This window comes from Ovis aries, chromosome 1 (genome assembly GCF_016772045.2).
Source record: "Ovis aries strain OAR_USU_Benz2616 breed Rambouillet chromosome 1, ARS-UI_Ramb_v3.0, whole genome shotgun sequence".
NCBI lineage: Eukaryota > Metazoa > Chordata > Mammalia > Artiodactyla > Bovidae > Ovis > Ovis aries.
In genome coordinates, this window is record NC_056054.1 from 90,892,580 (window position 1) to 90,905,425 (window position 12,846).

A 12,846-nucleotide genomic window follows, 5' to 3' on the forward strand; every position below is an offset into this window, starting at 1 on the left:
TGCAGAAAGCACTATTTGAAGAAAGCATATTGCAAAGCATATTTCTGTAGCAGAACACCCCATTCCCAACCACATATATCTGGCAAAAGACTGCAGTGCTGAGACACAATTATTTCACATTTTAGCCTCTCTACAATTGGAATATTGAAAAGCAGAGACATTACTTTGCCAACAAAGGTCCGTCTAGTCAAGGCTATTGTTTCTCCAGTAGTCATGTATGGATGTGAGAGTTGGACTGTGAAGAAGGCTGAGCGTGGAAGAATTGATGCTTTTGAACTGTGGTGTTGGAGAAGACTCTTGAGAGTCCCTTGGACTGCAAGGAGATCCAACCAGTCCATTCTGAAGGAGATCAACCCTGGGATTTCTTTGGAAGGAATGATGCTGAAGCTGAAACTCCAGTACTTTGGCCACCTCATGAGAAGAGTTGACTCATTGGAAAAGACTCTGATGCTGGGAGGGATTGGGGGCAGGAGGAGAAGGGGACGACAGAGGATGAGATGGCTAGATGGCATCACCGACTCGATGGACATGAGTCTGAGTGAACTCTGGGAGTTGGTGATGTACAGGGGGGCCTGGTGTGCTGCGATTCATGGGGTCGCAAAGAGTCGGACACGACTGAGCGACTGAACTGAACAATTGGAATGCATATTGCAATACGTGAAATATTTCAATTATCATTGGCAGGGGTTTTTTTTGTTCTTTTTTAGGTTAAAATAATGCTGTATTTTAGAAGCTGTTGATTGCTTAGATTTGATGAAGTAATGTAGTATTTAGAATGTAAAGAACTACAGCTTGTAAAAAGATAGGCAGCCCAACAGAGACCTGAGCAGCCACTTTACAACAGAAGAAATCTCTATGGCTAGTAAATATATGAAAAGGAATGTTCAATCTTTTAAAGTAGTTGCACATTAAATACAGCATGAGATACCTTTATATACTTAACATGTTGGCAGAAGTTTAAAAATATGATAAGTATTGATGTGGACACAAAAGGATGCATGTGATATGATTCGAATCCCATCAAGTTGCAAAGCAGGCAAAACTAAGCTATGTTGCTCAGAAATGCATTACTCAGTTGCTAAAAATATTTTTTAAAAAAAATTATTATCACAAATGTAAAGATGATGGTCACGTTGGGGGTGGAGGGAGGGAGACATTTGTGATTGGAGACATGAGGGGGCTTTTGGCATCCTGGTAATGTTCTCTTTCTTCATCTGGATTAGTATGCTTTGTTACTGCTTATTACTAATAAATGTTATTTAAACTTACAAATGGCTGTGAAAAGAAGAGAAGTGAAAAGCAAAGGAGAAAAGGAAAGATATAAGCATCTGAATGCAGAGTTCCAAAAGAATAGCAAGGAGAGATAAGAAAGCCTTCCTCCGAGATCAATACAAAGAAATAGAGGAAAACAACAGAATGGGAAAAACTAGAGATCTCTTCAAGAAAATTAGAGATACCAAGGGAACATTTCATGCAAAGATGGGCTCGATAAAGAACAGAAATGGTAGGGACCTAACAGAAGCAGAAGACATTAAGAAGAGGTGCCAAGAATACACAGAAGAACTGTACAAAAAAGATCTTCACGACCTGGATAATCATGATGGTGTGATCACTCACCTAGAGCCAGACATTCTGGAAAGTGAAGTCAAGTGGGCCTTAGAAAGCATCACTACAAACAAAGCTAGTGGAGGTGATGAAATTCCAGTGGAGCTATTTCAAATCCTGAAAGATGATGCTGTGAAAGTGCTGCACTCAATATGCCAGCAAATGTGGAAAACTCAGCAGTGGCCACAGGACTGGAAAAGGTCCATTTTCATTCCAATCCCAAAGAAAGGCAATGCAAAAGAATGCCCAAACTACCGTACAGTTGCACTCATCTCACATGCTAGTAAAGTAATGCTCAGAATTCTCCAAGCCAGGCTTCAGCAATACGTGAACCGTGAACTTTCAGATGTTCAAGCTGGTTTTAGAAAAGGCAGAGGAACCAGAGATCAAATTGCCAACATCCACTGGATAATGGGAAAAGCAAGAGAGTTCCAAAAAAACATCTATTTCTGCTTTATTGACTATGCCAAAGCCCTTGACTGCGTGGATCACAATAAACTGGAAAATTCTGAAAGAGTTGGGAATACCAGACCACCTGACCTGCCTCTTGAGAAACCTGTATGCAGGTCAGGAAGCAAGAGTTAGAACTGGACATGGAACAACAGACTGGTTCCAAATAGGAAAAGGAGTACATCAAGGCTGTATATTATCACCCTGCTTATTTAACTTCTATGCAGAGTACATCATGAGAAACGCTGGACTGGAAGAAACACAAGCTGGAATCAACATTCTCGGGAGAAATATCAATAACCTCAGATGTGCAAATGACACCACCCTTAGAAAGTTGGGAACTAAAAAGCCTCTTGATGAAAATGAAAGAGGAGAGCGAAAAAGTTGGCTTAAAGCTCAACTTTCAGAAAACGAAGATCATGGCATCTGGTCCCATCACTTCATGGGAATTAGATGGGGGAACAGTGGAAACAGTGTCTGAGTTTATTTTTGGGGGCTCCAAAATCACTGCGGATGGTGATTTTTAGAGTTTATTTCTGCATGGGATTGCAACCATGAAATAAAAGACACTTACTCCTTGGAAGGAAAGTTATGACCGACCTAGATAGCGTATTCTAAAGCAGAGACATTACTTTGCCAACAAATGTCTGTCTAGTCAAGGCTATGGTTTTTCCAGTGGTCATGTATAGATGTGAGAGTTGGACTATGAGGAAAGCTGAGCACCAAAGAATTGATGCTTTTGAACTGTGGTGTTAGAGAAGACTCTTGAGAGTCCCTTGGACAGCAAGGAGATCCAACCAGTCCATCCTAAAGGAGATCAGTCCTGGCTGTTCATTGGAAGGACTGAAGCTAAAGCTGAAAGTCCAATACTTTGGCCACCTGATGCGAAGAGTTGACTCACTGGAAAAGACTCTGGTGCTGGGAGGGATTGGGGGCAGGGAGAAGGGGACGACCGAGGATGAGATGGCTGGATGGCATCACCGACCTGATGGACATGAGTTTGGATGATCTCTGGGAGTTGGTGATGGACAGGGAGGCCTGGTGTGCTGCAGTTCATGGGGTCGCAAAGAGTCGGACATGACTGAGCGACTGAACTGAACTAAACTTTATATATATGTTTTATGTACTTTTCTGTACATTTCAGAATAAAACAGAAAATGGAGGGAGTGATCAGTTTTGTCAGAGGTTTTTGATTTGTCAGGTTAGGGACTGACACTTGACCTTTGGTTTAAGCAAAGTGGAAACTTCTGATGCACAGATTGTCTCGTGGGACCAGTTGGGGCAGTAATCTGATTGGAATGCGCTCAAGAGAAAATGAGAGGAGAGGAATTAGACACTGAGGGAGAAGAACTGGAGGAATTTTTATGTAAAAAGGAGCAATACAGGGTTGATTGGAGGGGATGTACAAAGCTTTACATTAAGTGTATAGAGAGTATCAAGAGTAGAAAGGTAAATTTTGGGGAGTGCTGAGGGCAGTGGAGTTGGATAGGGGAAGGTAGAAAACTTTATGTATATCAGAGTACATTATTTGAAGGGGAAGAAGTGAAAATGTATAATACATTTGTAAAGAGAATTAACATTCAAGCTACTTTGTAAGTCTTGGAAATATATATGCTGGAATCACACATTTTATGTTTATTAATGGAAAGAATTATGATTGCCATCTTGCTCAGTGCCACTTTGCAGAAAGAGAACCAAGCCCAGAGGGATTTAAGTGCTTGCTCAAAATTTTACCACAAATGATTATCCTAGACTAAAATGCGGCGTTGCTTCTGCCTCTTGGGTCAGTGCTTTTTTTTTTTTTAATAAAATAGTATTATCTTTAGTGTGATTTGCTTTTAAATTGGATTTTATATAGTCATTATGTTTATATATAGTTTATTTAGATAATATTTCAATTAACCTTTGCTACATAACAGACTACCCTAGAACATAATGGCTTAAAATAACTATCATGTATGATTTCTCATGATTTCATGAGTTTGCTGAGTTCATCTGGACCCACTCATGTGGCTGGTCATTGGCAGCTAAGCTGGCGTTAGAGGGGCTAAACTGGTCTCTCTCATATCTGGGCCTTGGTGCTGTTTATTGGATGGGATTCCCGCTCATCATTCAGTAGTTTGTCTGGACATCTGTACATGGTGGTGGGACCATTCCAAAGAGGCAAAGACAGAGGTCTAGACTCCTGAACTTGTACATCACACTAAGTTATTCAAAGCAAGCCATAAGTCCAGTTCAGATTCAAGGGGTGAGGCAACAGGCTCCATCTCTTGATAGGAGGAGGTGTAAAATACATGGCCATGTTTTCCATCTATCACAGCTGCTAATCATAAATTTAATTGCTGAATTTACTTTCTAAGATTAACATTTACCTAATGTGGAACTGAAAGCTGTGAATTTGAGAACTCTAACAATGTAATTTTAATCAGTATATGAGAAACAAAAATTTGATATGAAAAAAAATGTTAAAAAGGGAAGTTATGTTTTAGAGATTTTGTATCCTCTGTGATGTAAAACAGATAAAGAAATGCAACAGTCTTTGTTACTTAGAATGTTTGCTTAATCATTATTTTCTGAGATTATTACCATTCATCATCATTGTGGGGTTTTTTCACATTACAAAATATAATAGAATGTAAAAGCAATTAATAAGTTCCCATGAATTAATTTATAATATGATAGCATATTTCCAGGGCCTGTGATGATTACATTTGTATAAGATTTTACTTAATTTATCTGACAACTATCTCTATTGACTGCCTGCTATGGGATTTACACTGTGCAGAGACTTGGGGTATTGCTCTGAACCAAATAGATAAGGTTCCTGCATATTCCCATACCTAGATGAGAAAGTTCTCTAAAGAAGCTTACTCAGTCAGAAGCTGAAGGATGAGTAGGAGTTAACTGAGGTAAGAGGGAAAGGATATAGGAAGTCTTCCAAGGAAAAGAATGGCTTCGAAAAGGCCTTGGAAATAAGCAAGTGGGAGGAACATTAAAAGAATTGAAAAAAAAAAATGGATTAAGGCTGAAGCCTAGAATGTGAAAGGGGTGAGGCAAGAAAGAAGCTGGAGAGGTAGAACCTGGATTTTATATCAAGGATCGGGGGAACCATTTAGAGGTTTAGAGGTTTAGAGGTTTTTTGCTCAGATGGTTTTAGAAAAGTCATTGATTGCAGTTTGGTTAAGGTCTGTAGCTAGGATGAAGACAGGGTTGAGCTCAGGAGACCAACAATACAGCCCATCGATACTGATTTGGATTAAGTGGATGTGAGAATGAAGACAAGTATATAAATCCTATAGGTGTTTAGGAGATGGAATCAACCATATTTGGTGACTAGGTGTAGAGTAGAAGGAAGAGCCCACGGTTACTGTCTCAGGTTTCTGGCTAGGAGTGCTATTAACAAATCGGTAGCATAAATAGAGAAATGGGCTTATCCTTCCCAAGGATGGGCAGGACAGTATCCTAACTCTGTTTCCAGGCTAACTACCTGGATATCTTGTTTGTATTTTATAGTATTTGAAGTGACTTTTCCAATTTCAGTTAAAAAAATATTGGTTCTTGTTCAGTGAAATTCAGTAAAGTACAGTAGTGCTGCCTTAACTTGAATTTATATCCTGGATCTGAAAAGATTTTACTTTGGCATTGATTCCTTAATAGACAGAAATTTAGTGCTCAGTTGCTGTAGTGAATTTCATTAAGCAATTTGCTTATGGCTTCATGTTTTGAAATTACTTGAAGAGAATAATGACTAAGCAGCAATATGTATAAAATTACATTTTGTGAATTCCTACCTTAAGCTCTGAGCTCTTTATTAATGAGTCTAAAAATAATTGCGTGGTTAATATTTGTTCAGGTTTTTTAAGTGGAGTTTATTGCTGAAAGTTTTTAAAAGTTGTTTCTCTTTTTTATTGTCTTACAACTCTAAGTAGAGTATTAGTTTACATTTCTGCTAAGGAAGGAAAAATATGTAAGGTAGCTCCGTGAACTTGAAGCCTTTCCTTGGTGGATTTACCTCTCCTTTAAATGTGAAGCATGAGAATTAGGGTTTAAAAGAAGAATTAACTGTTGAGTCTTGGAAAGTTAAGCTTTCTTGGACACTAACATTTTAATCTTTGTAATTTTGAATTTCATAGCTATCATAGATTTTATTAAAATATATTTACTCATCCTATAGTATTATCCTACTTTGACCTAGGAATGTTAATTTGCCTCAAATTCTCTTACTAGTCTAGATACAATATATTCAATAGTGTTTCCCATGTGTTCTCTATAAACTGAATTTTCAATTATTTTCAACATTTTATCAGTTTAAAAGCACTTTACAACCTATTTTTTTCTTTTTTTCTCTCCTTAGGTACTACAAGGGCCCCCAGGGATGGGGAAGTACCAGGGGTGGACTATAATTTCATTTCTGTTGAACAGTTCAAAGCACTGGAAGAGAGTGGAACGTTATTAGAAAGTGGAACGTATGATGGTATGTCCCCAGATATTGACAACAGCAGCCCAGAAAACTGTCTGATTGATTGGAATCATTTCAAATGGAATTTGATCAGTAAAATACCACTTTTAAAAAAAGTTTTTCTGTTCGTCTTTGAGAGGTTTTCCTTTTGATTAGGCTACTTTTAATTTACTAATTAAGATGGGAATAAATGCATTCTGTGTTATTCTAAAGTTGGTTGTAGACAGTGTACTGAAATCATCAAAGCTAGCTAGTTTGCAGTATTTCATAATAATTTACATTCAGTGTATTCACTCAAGCATTTGTGAGTTCTGTTTGTGGCTGGAAATAAAAATACTGTACCCTTTAAAAAATCTATTTATACTTTGGCTCTCTTGGAGAAAAGAGAGTGTAGATTTGAAGAGGAAAATAATAAAAACAGAAAAATTGGTTTTCTTTTCATAACTCTACTCACTTGATTCTAGGGAGTACTAATTTAAGATCAATTTCAACTTCTTTTTTTTTTTTTTTTTTTTAGTTTTTTATTTTTTAAATTTTAAAATCTTTAATTCTTACATGCATTCCCAAACATGAACCCCCCTCCCACCTCCCCTCCCCATAACATCTTTCTGGGTCATCCCCATGCACCAGCCCCAAGCATGCTGCATCCTGCGTCAGACATAGACTGGCGATTCAATTCACATGATAGTATACATGTTAGAATGTCATTCTCCCAAATCATCCCACCCTCTCCCTCTCCCTCTGAGTCCAAAAGTCCGTTATACACATCTGTGTCTCTTTCCCTGTCTTGCATACAGGGTCGTCATTGCCATCTTCCTAAATTCCATATATATGTGTTAGTATACTGTATTGGTGTTTTTCTTTCTGGCTTACTTCACTCTGTATAATCGGCTCCAGTTTCATCCATCTCATCAGAACTGATTCAAATGAATTCTTTTTAACGGCTGAGTAATACTCCATTGTGTTAATTTCAACTTCTGAATGATTCTTTGTTAAATCTTCTTTCTTTTCTTTATCTAACAGTTCTTCCCTGGCAAACTTGTACACTCCAATAGCACCCTGTACTTCTCCATCATTGCTTTATCATGCTATTATAATGGCCTGTTTCACAAGCTCTGTGAAAGCAGATGTCATGTCTTTCTTTATGTTATCTTCAGTTCCTAGAGATAACGTTCAATAAATATCTGATCATGAGTTCATCATATCCAAATATGCATTTGTGCTATCGAAAAGAGTAAGTCCTCATAATTTCTCTTTTTAGCTTTAGCAAGAGCTCAAGACAGGAAGTCTTCATTTACTTCCTTCTTTTTCTCAGCAGTTTGATCTAGTCTGTTACCAGCCGAATCTTTTCTTCCTTTGTAGCATCTTTCACACTGCCTTTCTCTACGCTTTCATCACCTCATCGTAGGCTCCCTGCGCTGACTCATGCTGGCTATGGTAGCTGATCTCAGGTGTTCCAGTTTCTTCCCTCTCGCCAGTCCACCCCGCTCGTTGCTACCATACTAGTCTTCCTTGTCAAGTGCAGTTCTGGTCGTTTCTCTTTCCTTCAGAATCTTTAATGATTTCCTCTTGCCTGCTAAGTTTGACCTAGCCACTCTTCCTGAGATTAGCATCCATGACTCACTCATTCATGTATTATTTATTTGATCCTTCTTTTATACTCTGTGCCAAGCACTACCAGAGGGACTAGAGGTGCTGTGCTGAGCAACACTGAAATGATACTGACTTCATAAATCCTATATCTTAGTGGGGAAGGCAGTCAGAACACAAACAAGGTAACTAAATTGAGATATTATGAAGGAAACAAAAGCAAGGGATTTTTAAAGAAAATAATAGGAATGTCTAATTTAGATAAGATGGCCAGTGGAGACTTCTCAGAGAAAATGACAGCTGTTTATTTTTTATTTTTGTGCAAATAGCCTTCTCTTATTCACCTCCCTCTTATAGGCAACCATTCTGATGTGTTTAATGTATATATGTTTTGGTTTATATGTGATCTTGCAAAATATGTGTTGTGTCTTATGTACATGTATTTATTATTTACATCTGGACCATGTTCTGGATCTTATTAGTTTTAAACTGTTTTCACTTACTACTGTTTTTTAGATTCATCTACATTGTTGTACTGTAAATGTATGTAATTCACTGTTTTGTAACCATTGCACAGTACTCCATATTGTGAATCCATTACCTAATGTTTCTCCTCTGGACGGACTTCCAGTTTGCCTCCAACTCCTCATCACCACAGATCAATCTGCAGCGTCCTCATCCATGTCTTCTTACAGGCCAGTGTGAGAATGTCTGTGGCATATATATCCAAGAGCAGATGTTGGGTTATAAGTTGAACATATAGTTAATATGATGAAGTCGTTTTGGGTAGCTCTGCAGTCTCTATTCCCCAAGCAGTGCCATGGGGAGTTGTTGTGGCTTTAGTAATGATTCCACATCCTTATCAACACTTGGCACCATCCAGCCTTGTAATTTTGCCAGTCTGATGGTTATAGAAGTGGTGTCTCATTTTAATTTTAGTTTCTCTTATAGTCAGAGAGTTTGAGCATCTTTTCTTATGCTTGTTTTTTGAACTTCTGCTAATTGTCTATTCATTTGCTTTGTCCATTTTATTTTTAAACTGGGATCTCAATAACATTTCTGTTTGTAAATATTTATATTAGATAATAATCTCTTCTTGGATATTGATATTTTCTCCCGTTCTGTAACCTAATAACCTCGTTCTGTGTTTCTTCATTAAACCAAAATCCTTAACTTTTGTCAATCAGAGTTACCACTGTTTTCCTTATGATTGGTGCTTTGAAATTTCATTTAAGAAGTCATTGTCTTTAATGATTTAAATTGAAAAGATATTCTCCTATGTTTTCTTCTGTTAAGAACATGGTATATGACAAAGTGGCGTTTTCCATATTATTAATTACTACGTGCTCAATTAAGAGGAAAAGCAAATTGAAATAACAGATACCCACCATTCCACACCCATCAGATTGATAGAAATTTTAAAGTCTGATAATCGTGGTAAATGGAAATCCGCACAGACAACTGGCGAGGGTATAAAATGATATAACAGTCCTTTGGGAAAGCATCTTGGCAATACCTAGTAAATTCAAAGATGCACCTAACTCCGACCCCGCAGTTCCCTCTGTGGTTGCCTACTCTAGAGAAACCCGGTCGATGTGGATATGCAGACAAGTACCTGAATAGTCATTATCAATTCAGTTCAGTCACTCAGTCGTGTCTGACTCTTTGCAACCTCATGGACTGCAGCGCGCCAGGTTTCCCTGTCTATAAACAACTCCCAGAGCTTGTTCAAACTTATGTCCACTGAGTAGGACATGCCATCCAGCCATCTCATCCTCCATCACTCCCTTCTTCTCCTACCTTCACTCTTTCTTAGCATCAGGGTCTTTTCCAACGAGTCAGCTCTTCGTAGCAGGTGGCCAAGGTATTGGAGTTTCAGCTTCAGCATCGGTCCTTCTAATGAGTGTTCAGGACTGATTTCCTTTAGGATTGACTGGTTAGATCTCCTTGCAGTTCAAGGGACTCTCAAGAGTCTTCTCCAACACCACAGTTCAAAAGCATCAATTCTTCTGCACTCAGCTTTCTTTATAGTCCAACTCTCACGTTGTACATGACTACTGGAAAACGATAGCCTTGACTAGACGGACCTTATTCGGCAAAGTAATGTCTCTGCTTTTCAATATGCTGTATAGGTTGGTCATAGCTTTCCTTCCAAGGAGCAAGCGTCTTTTAATTTCATATCTGTAGTCACCATCTGCAGTGATCTTGGAGCCCCCCAAAATAAAGTCTGTAACTGTTCCATTGTTTCCCCATCAATTTGCCATGAAGTGATGGGACAGAATGTCATGATCTTAGTTTTTTGAATGTTGGGTTTTAAGCCAAAATTTTCACTTTTATCAAGAAGCACTTTGGTTCCTCTTCACTTTCTGCCATAAGGGTGATAGCATCTGAGTATCTGGGGTTATTGATATTTCTCCCAGCAGTCTTGATTCCAGCTTGTGTTTCATCCAGCATGGCATATTGCATAAGGTACTCTGCATAAAAAGTTGGCTTAAAGCTCAACATTCAGAAAACTAAGATCATGGCATCTGGTCCCATCACTTCATGGCAGATAGATGGAAACTGTGGAATCAGTGCTGACTTTATTTTTCTGGGCTCTAAAATGCAGATGGTGACTGCAGCCATGAAATTAAAAGACGCTTACTCCTTGGAAGGAAAGTTATGACCAACCTAGATAGCATATTCAAAAGCAGAGACATTACTTTGCCGAATAAGGTCCGTCTAGTCAAGGCTATGGTTTTCCAGTGGTGATGTATGGATATGAAAGTTGGACTATAAAGAAAGCTGAGCACTGAAGAATTGATGCTTTTGAACGGTGGTGTTGGAGAAGACTCTTGAGAGTCCCTTGGACTGCAAGGAGATCCAACTAGTCCATCCTAAAGAAGATCAGTCCTGGGTGTTCATTGGAAGGACTGATGTTGAAGCTGAAACTCCAATACTTTGGCCACCTCATGTGAAGAGCTGGCTCATTGGTAAAGACCCTGATGCTGAGAAAGATTGAGGGCAGGAGGAGAAGGGGACGACAGAGGAGGAGATGGTTGGATGGCATCACCAACTCAGCGGACATGGGTTTTGGCAGACTATGGGAGTTGGTGATGGACATGGAGGCCTGGCGTGCTGTGGTTCATGGGGTTGCAAGGAGTCAGACATGACTGAGCGACTGAACTGAACTCTGCATATAAGTTAAATAAGCTTGGGTGACAATATACATCCTTGACATACTCCTTTACCAATTTGGAACTAGTCCATTGTTCCATGTCCAGTTCTAACTGTTGCTTCTTGACCTGCATACAGATTTCTCAGGAGGCACGTCAAATGGTCTGGTATTCCCATCTATTGAAGAATTTTCCACAGTTTGTTGGGATCCACAGTCAAAGGCTTTAGCATAGTCAATAAAGCAGACATAATTGTTTTTTTGGAACTCTCTTGCTTTTTCTATGATCTAACGATGTTGGCAATTTGATCTGTCGTTCCTCTGCCTTTTCTGAATCCAGCTTGAATATCTGGAAGTTCTTGGCCCACGTACTGCTGAAGCCTCAGTTCGAGAATTTTGAGCATTACCTTGCTAGCGTTTGAGATGAGTGCAATTGTGCAGTAGTTTGAGCATTCTTTGGCATTGCCTTTCTTTGGGATTGGAATGAAAACTGACCTTTTCCAGTCCTGAGGCCACTGCTGAGTTTTCCAAATTTGCTCTCATATTGAGTGCAGCACTTTCACAGCATCATCTTGTAGTATTTGAAATAGCTCAGCTAGAAATCCATCACCTCCACTAGCTTTGTTCATAGTGATGCTTCCAAAGGCCCACTTGACTTCACACTTCAGGATGTCTGTTTCTAGGTGGGTGATCACACCCTCGTGGTTATCTGGGTCATGAAGATCTTTTTTGTATAGTTCTTCTGTGTATTCTTGCCACCTCTTCTTAATATCTTCTGCTTCTATTAGGTCCATACCATTTCGGTCCTTTATTGTGCCCATCTTTGCATGAAATGTTCCCTTGGTATCTCTGATTTTCTTGAAGGCATCTCTTGTCTTTTCAGTCTATAGTTTTCCTCTATCTCTTTGCATTGATTGCTGAGGAAAGCTTTATCTCTCCTTGCTATTCTTTGAAACTGCATTCAGATGGATTTATCTTTCCTTTTTTCCTTTGCCTTTAGCTTCTCTTCTCTTCTCAGCTATTTGTAAGGCTCTCCAGACAAACATTTTGCCTTTTTGCCTTTCTTTTTCTTGGGGAAGATCTTGATCACTCCCTCTTGTACAATGTCACAAACCTCTGTCCATAGTTCTTCAGGCACTCTGTCTATCAGATCTAACCCCTTGAATCTATTTGTCACTTCCACTGAATAATTGTAAGGGTTTTGATTTAGGTCATACCTGAATGGTCTAGTGGTTTTCCCTACTTTCTTCAATTTAAGTCTGATTTTTGCAATAAGCAGTTCATGATCTGAGCCACAGTCAGCTCCTGGTCTGGGTTTTGCTGACTATATAGAGCTTCTCCATCTTCAGCTGCAAAGAATATAATCAATCTGATTTCAGTATTGACCATCTGGTGATGTCCATGTATAGAGTCTTCTCTTATGTTGGAAGAGGGTGTTTGCTATGACTAGTGTGTTCTCTTGGCTAAACTCTGTTAGCTTTTGCCCTGCTTCATTTTGTACTCCAAGGGCAAATTTGCCTGTTACTCCAGGTATCTCTTGACTTCCTACTTTTGCATTCCAGTCCCCTGTGATGAAAAGGACATCTGT

General features: G+C 39.0%; 1 protein-coding gene across 3 annotated transcripts in view; it reads left to right on the plus strand.

Moving 5' to 3' along the window:
• Positions 1–12,846, plus strand: part of MAGI3 (membrane associated guanylate kinase, WW and PDZ domain containing 3) — a 241,312-nt gene that overhangs the window by 138,703 nt on the left and 89,763 nt on the right. For all 3 annotated transcript variants that reach the window (XM_060412922.1, XM_004002337.6, XM_012178938.4), the window contains exon 3: positions 6,410–6,529. In XM_060412922.1, coding sequence (XP_060268905.1) covers positions 6,410–6,529 — 120 coding nt within the window. The remainder of the gene's footprint in view (positions 1–6,409; positions 6,530–12,846) is intronic.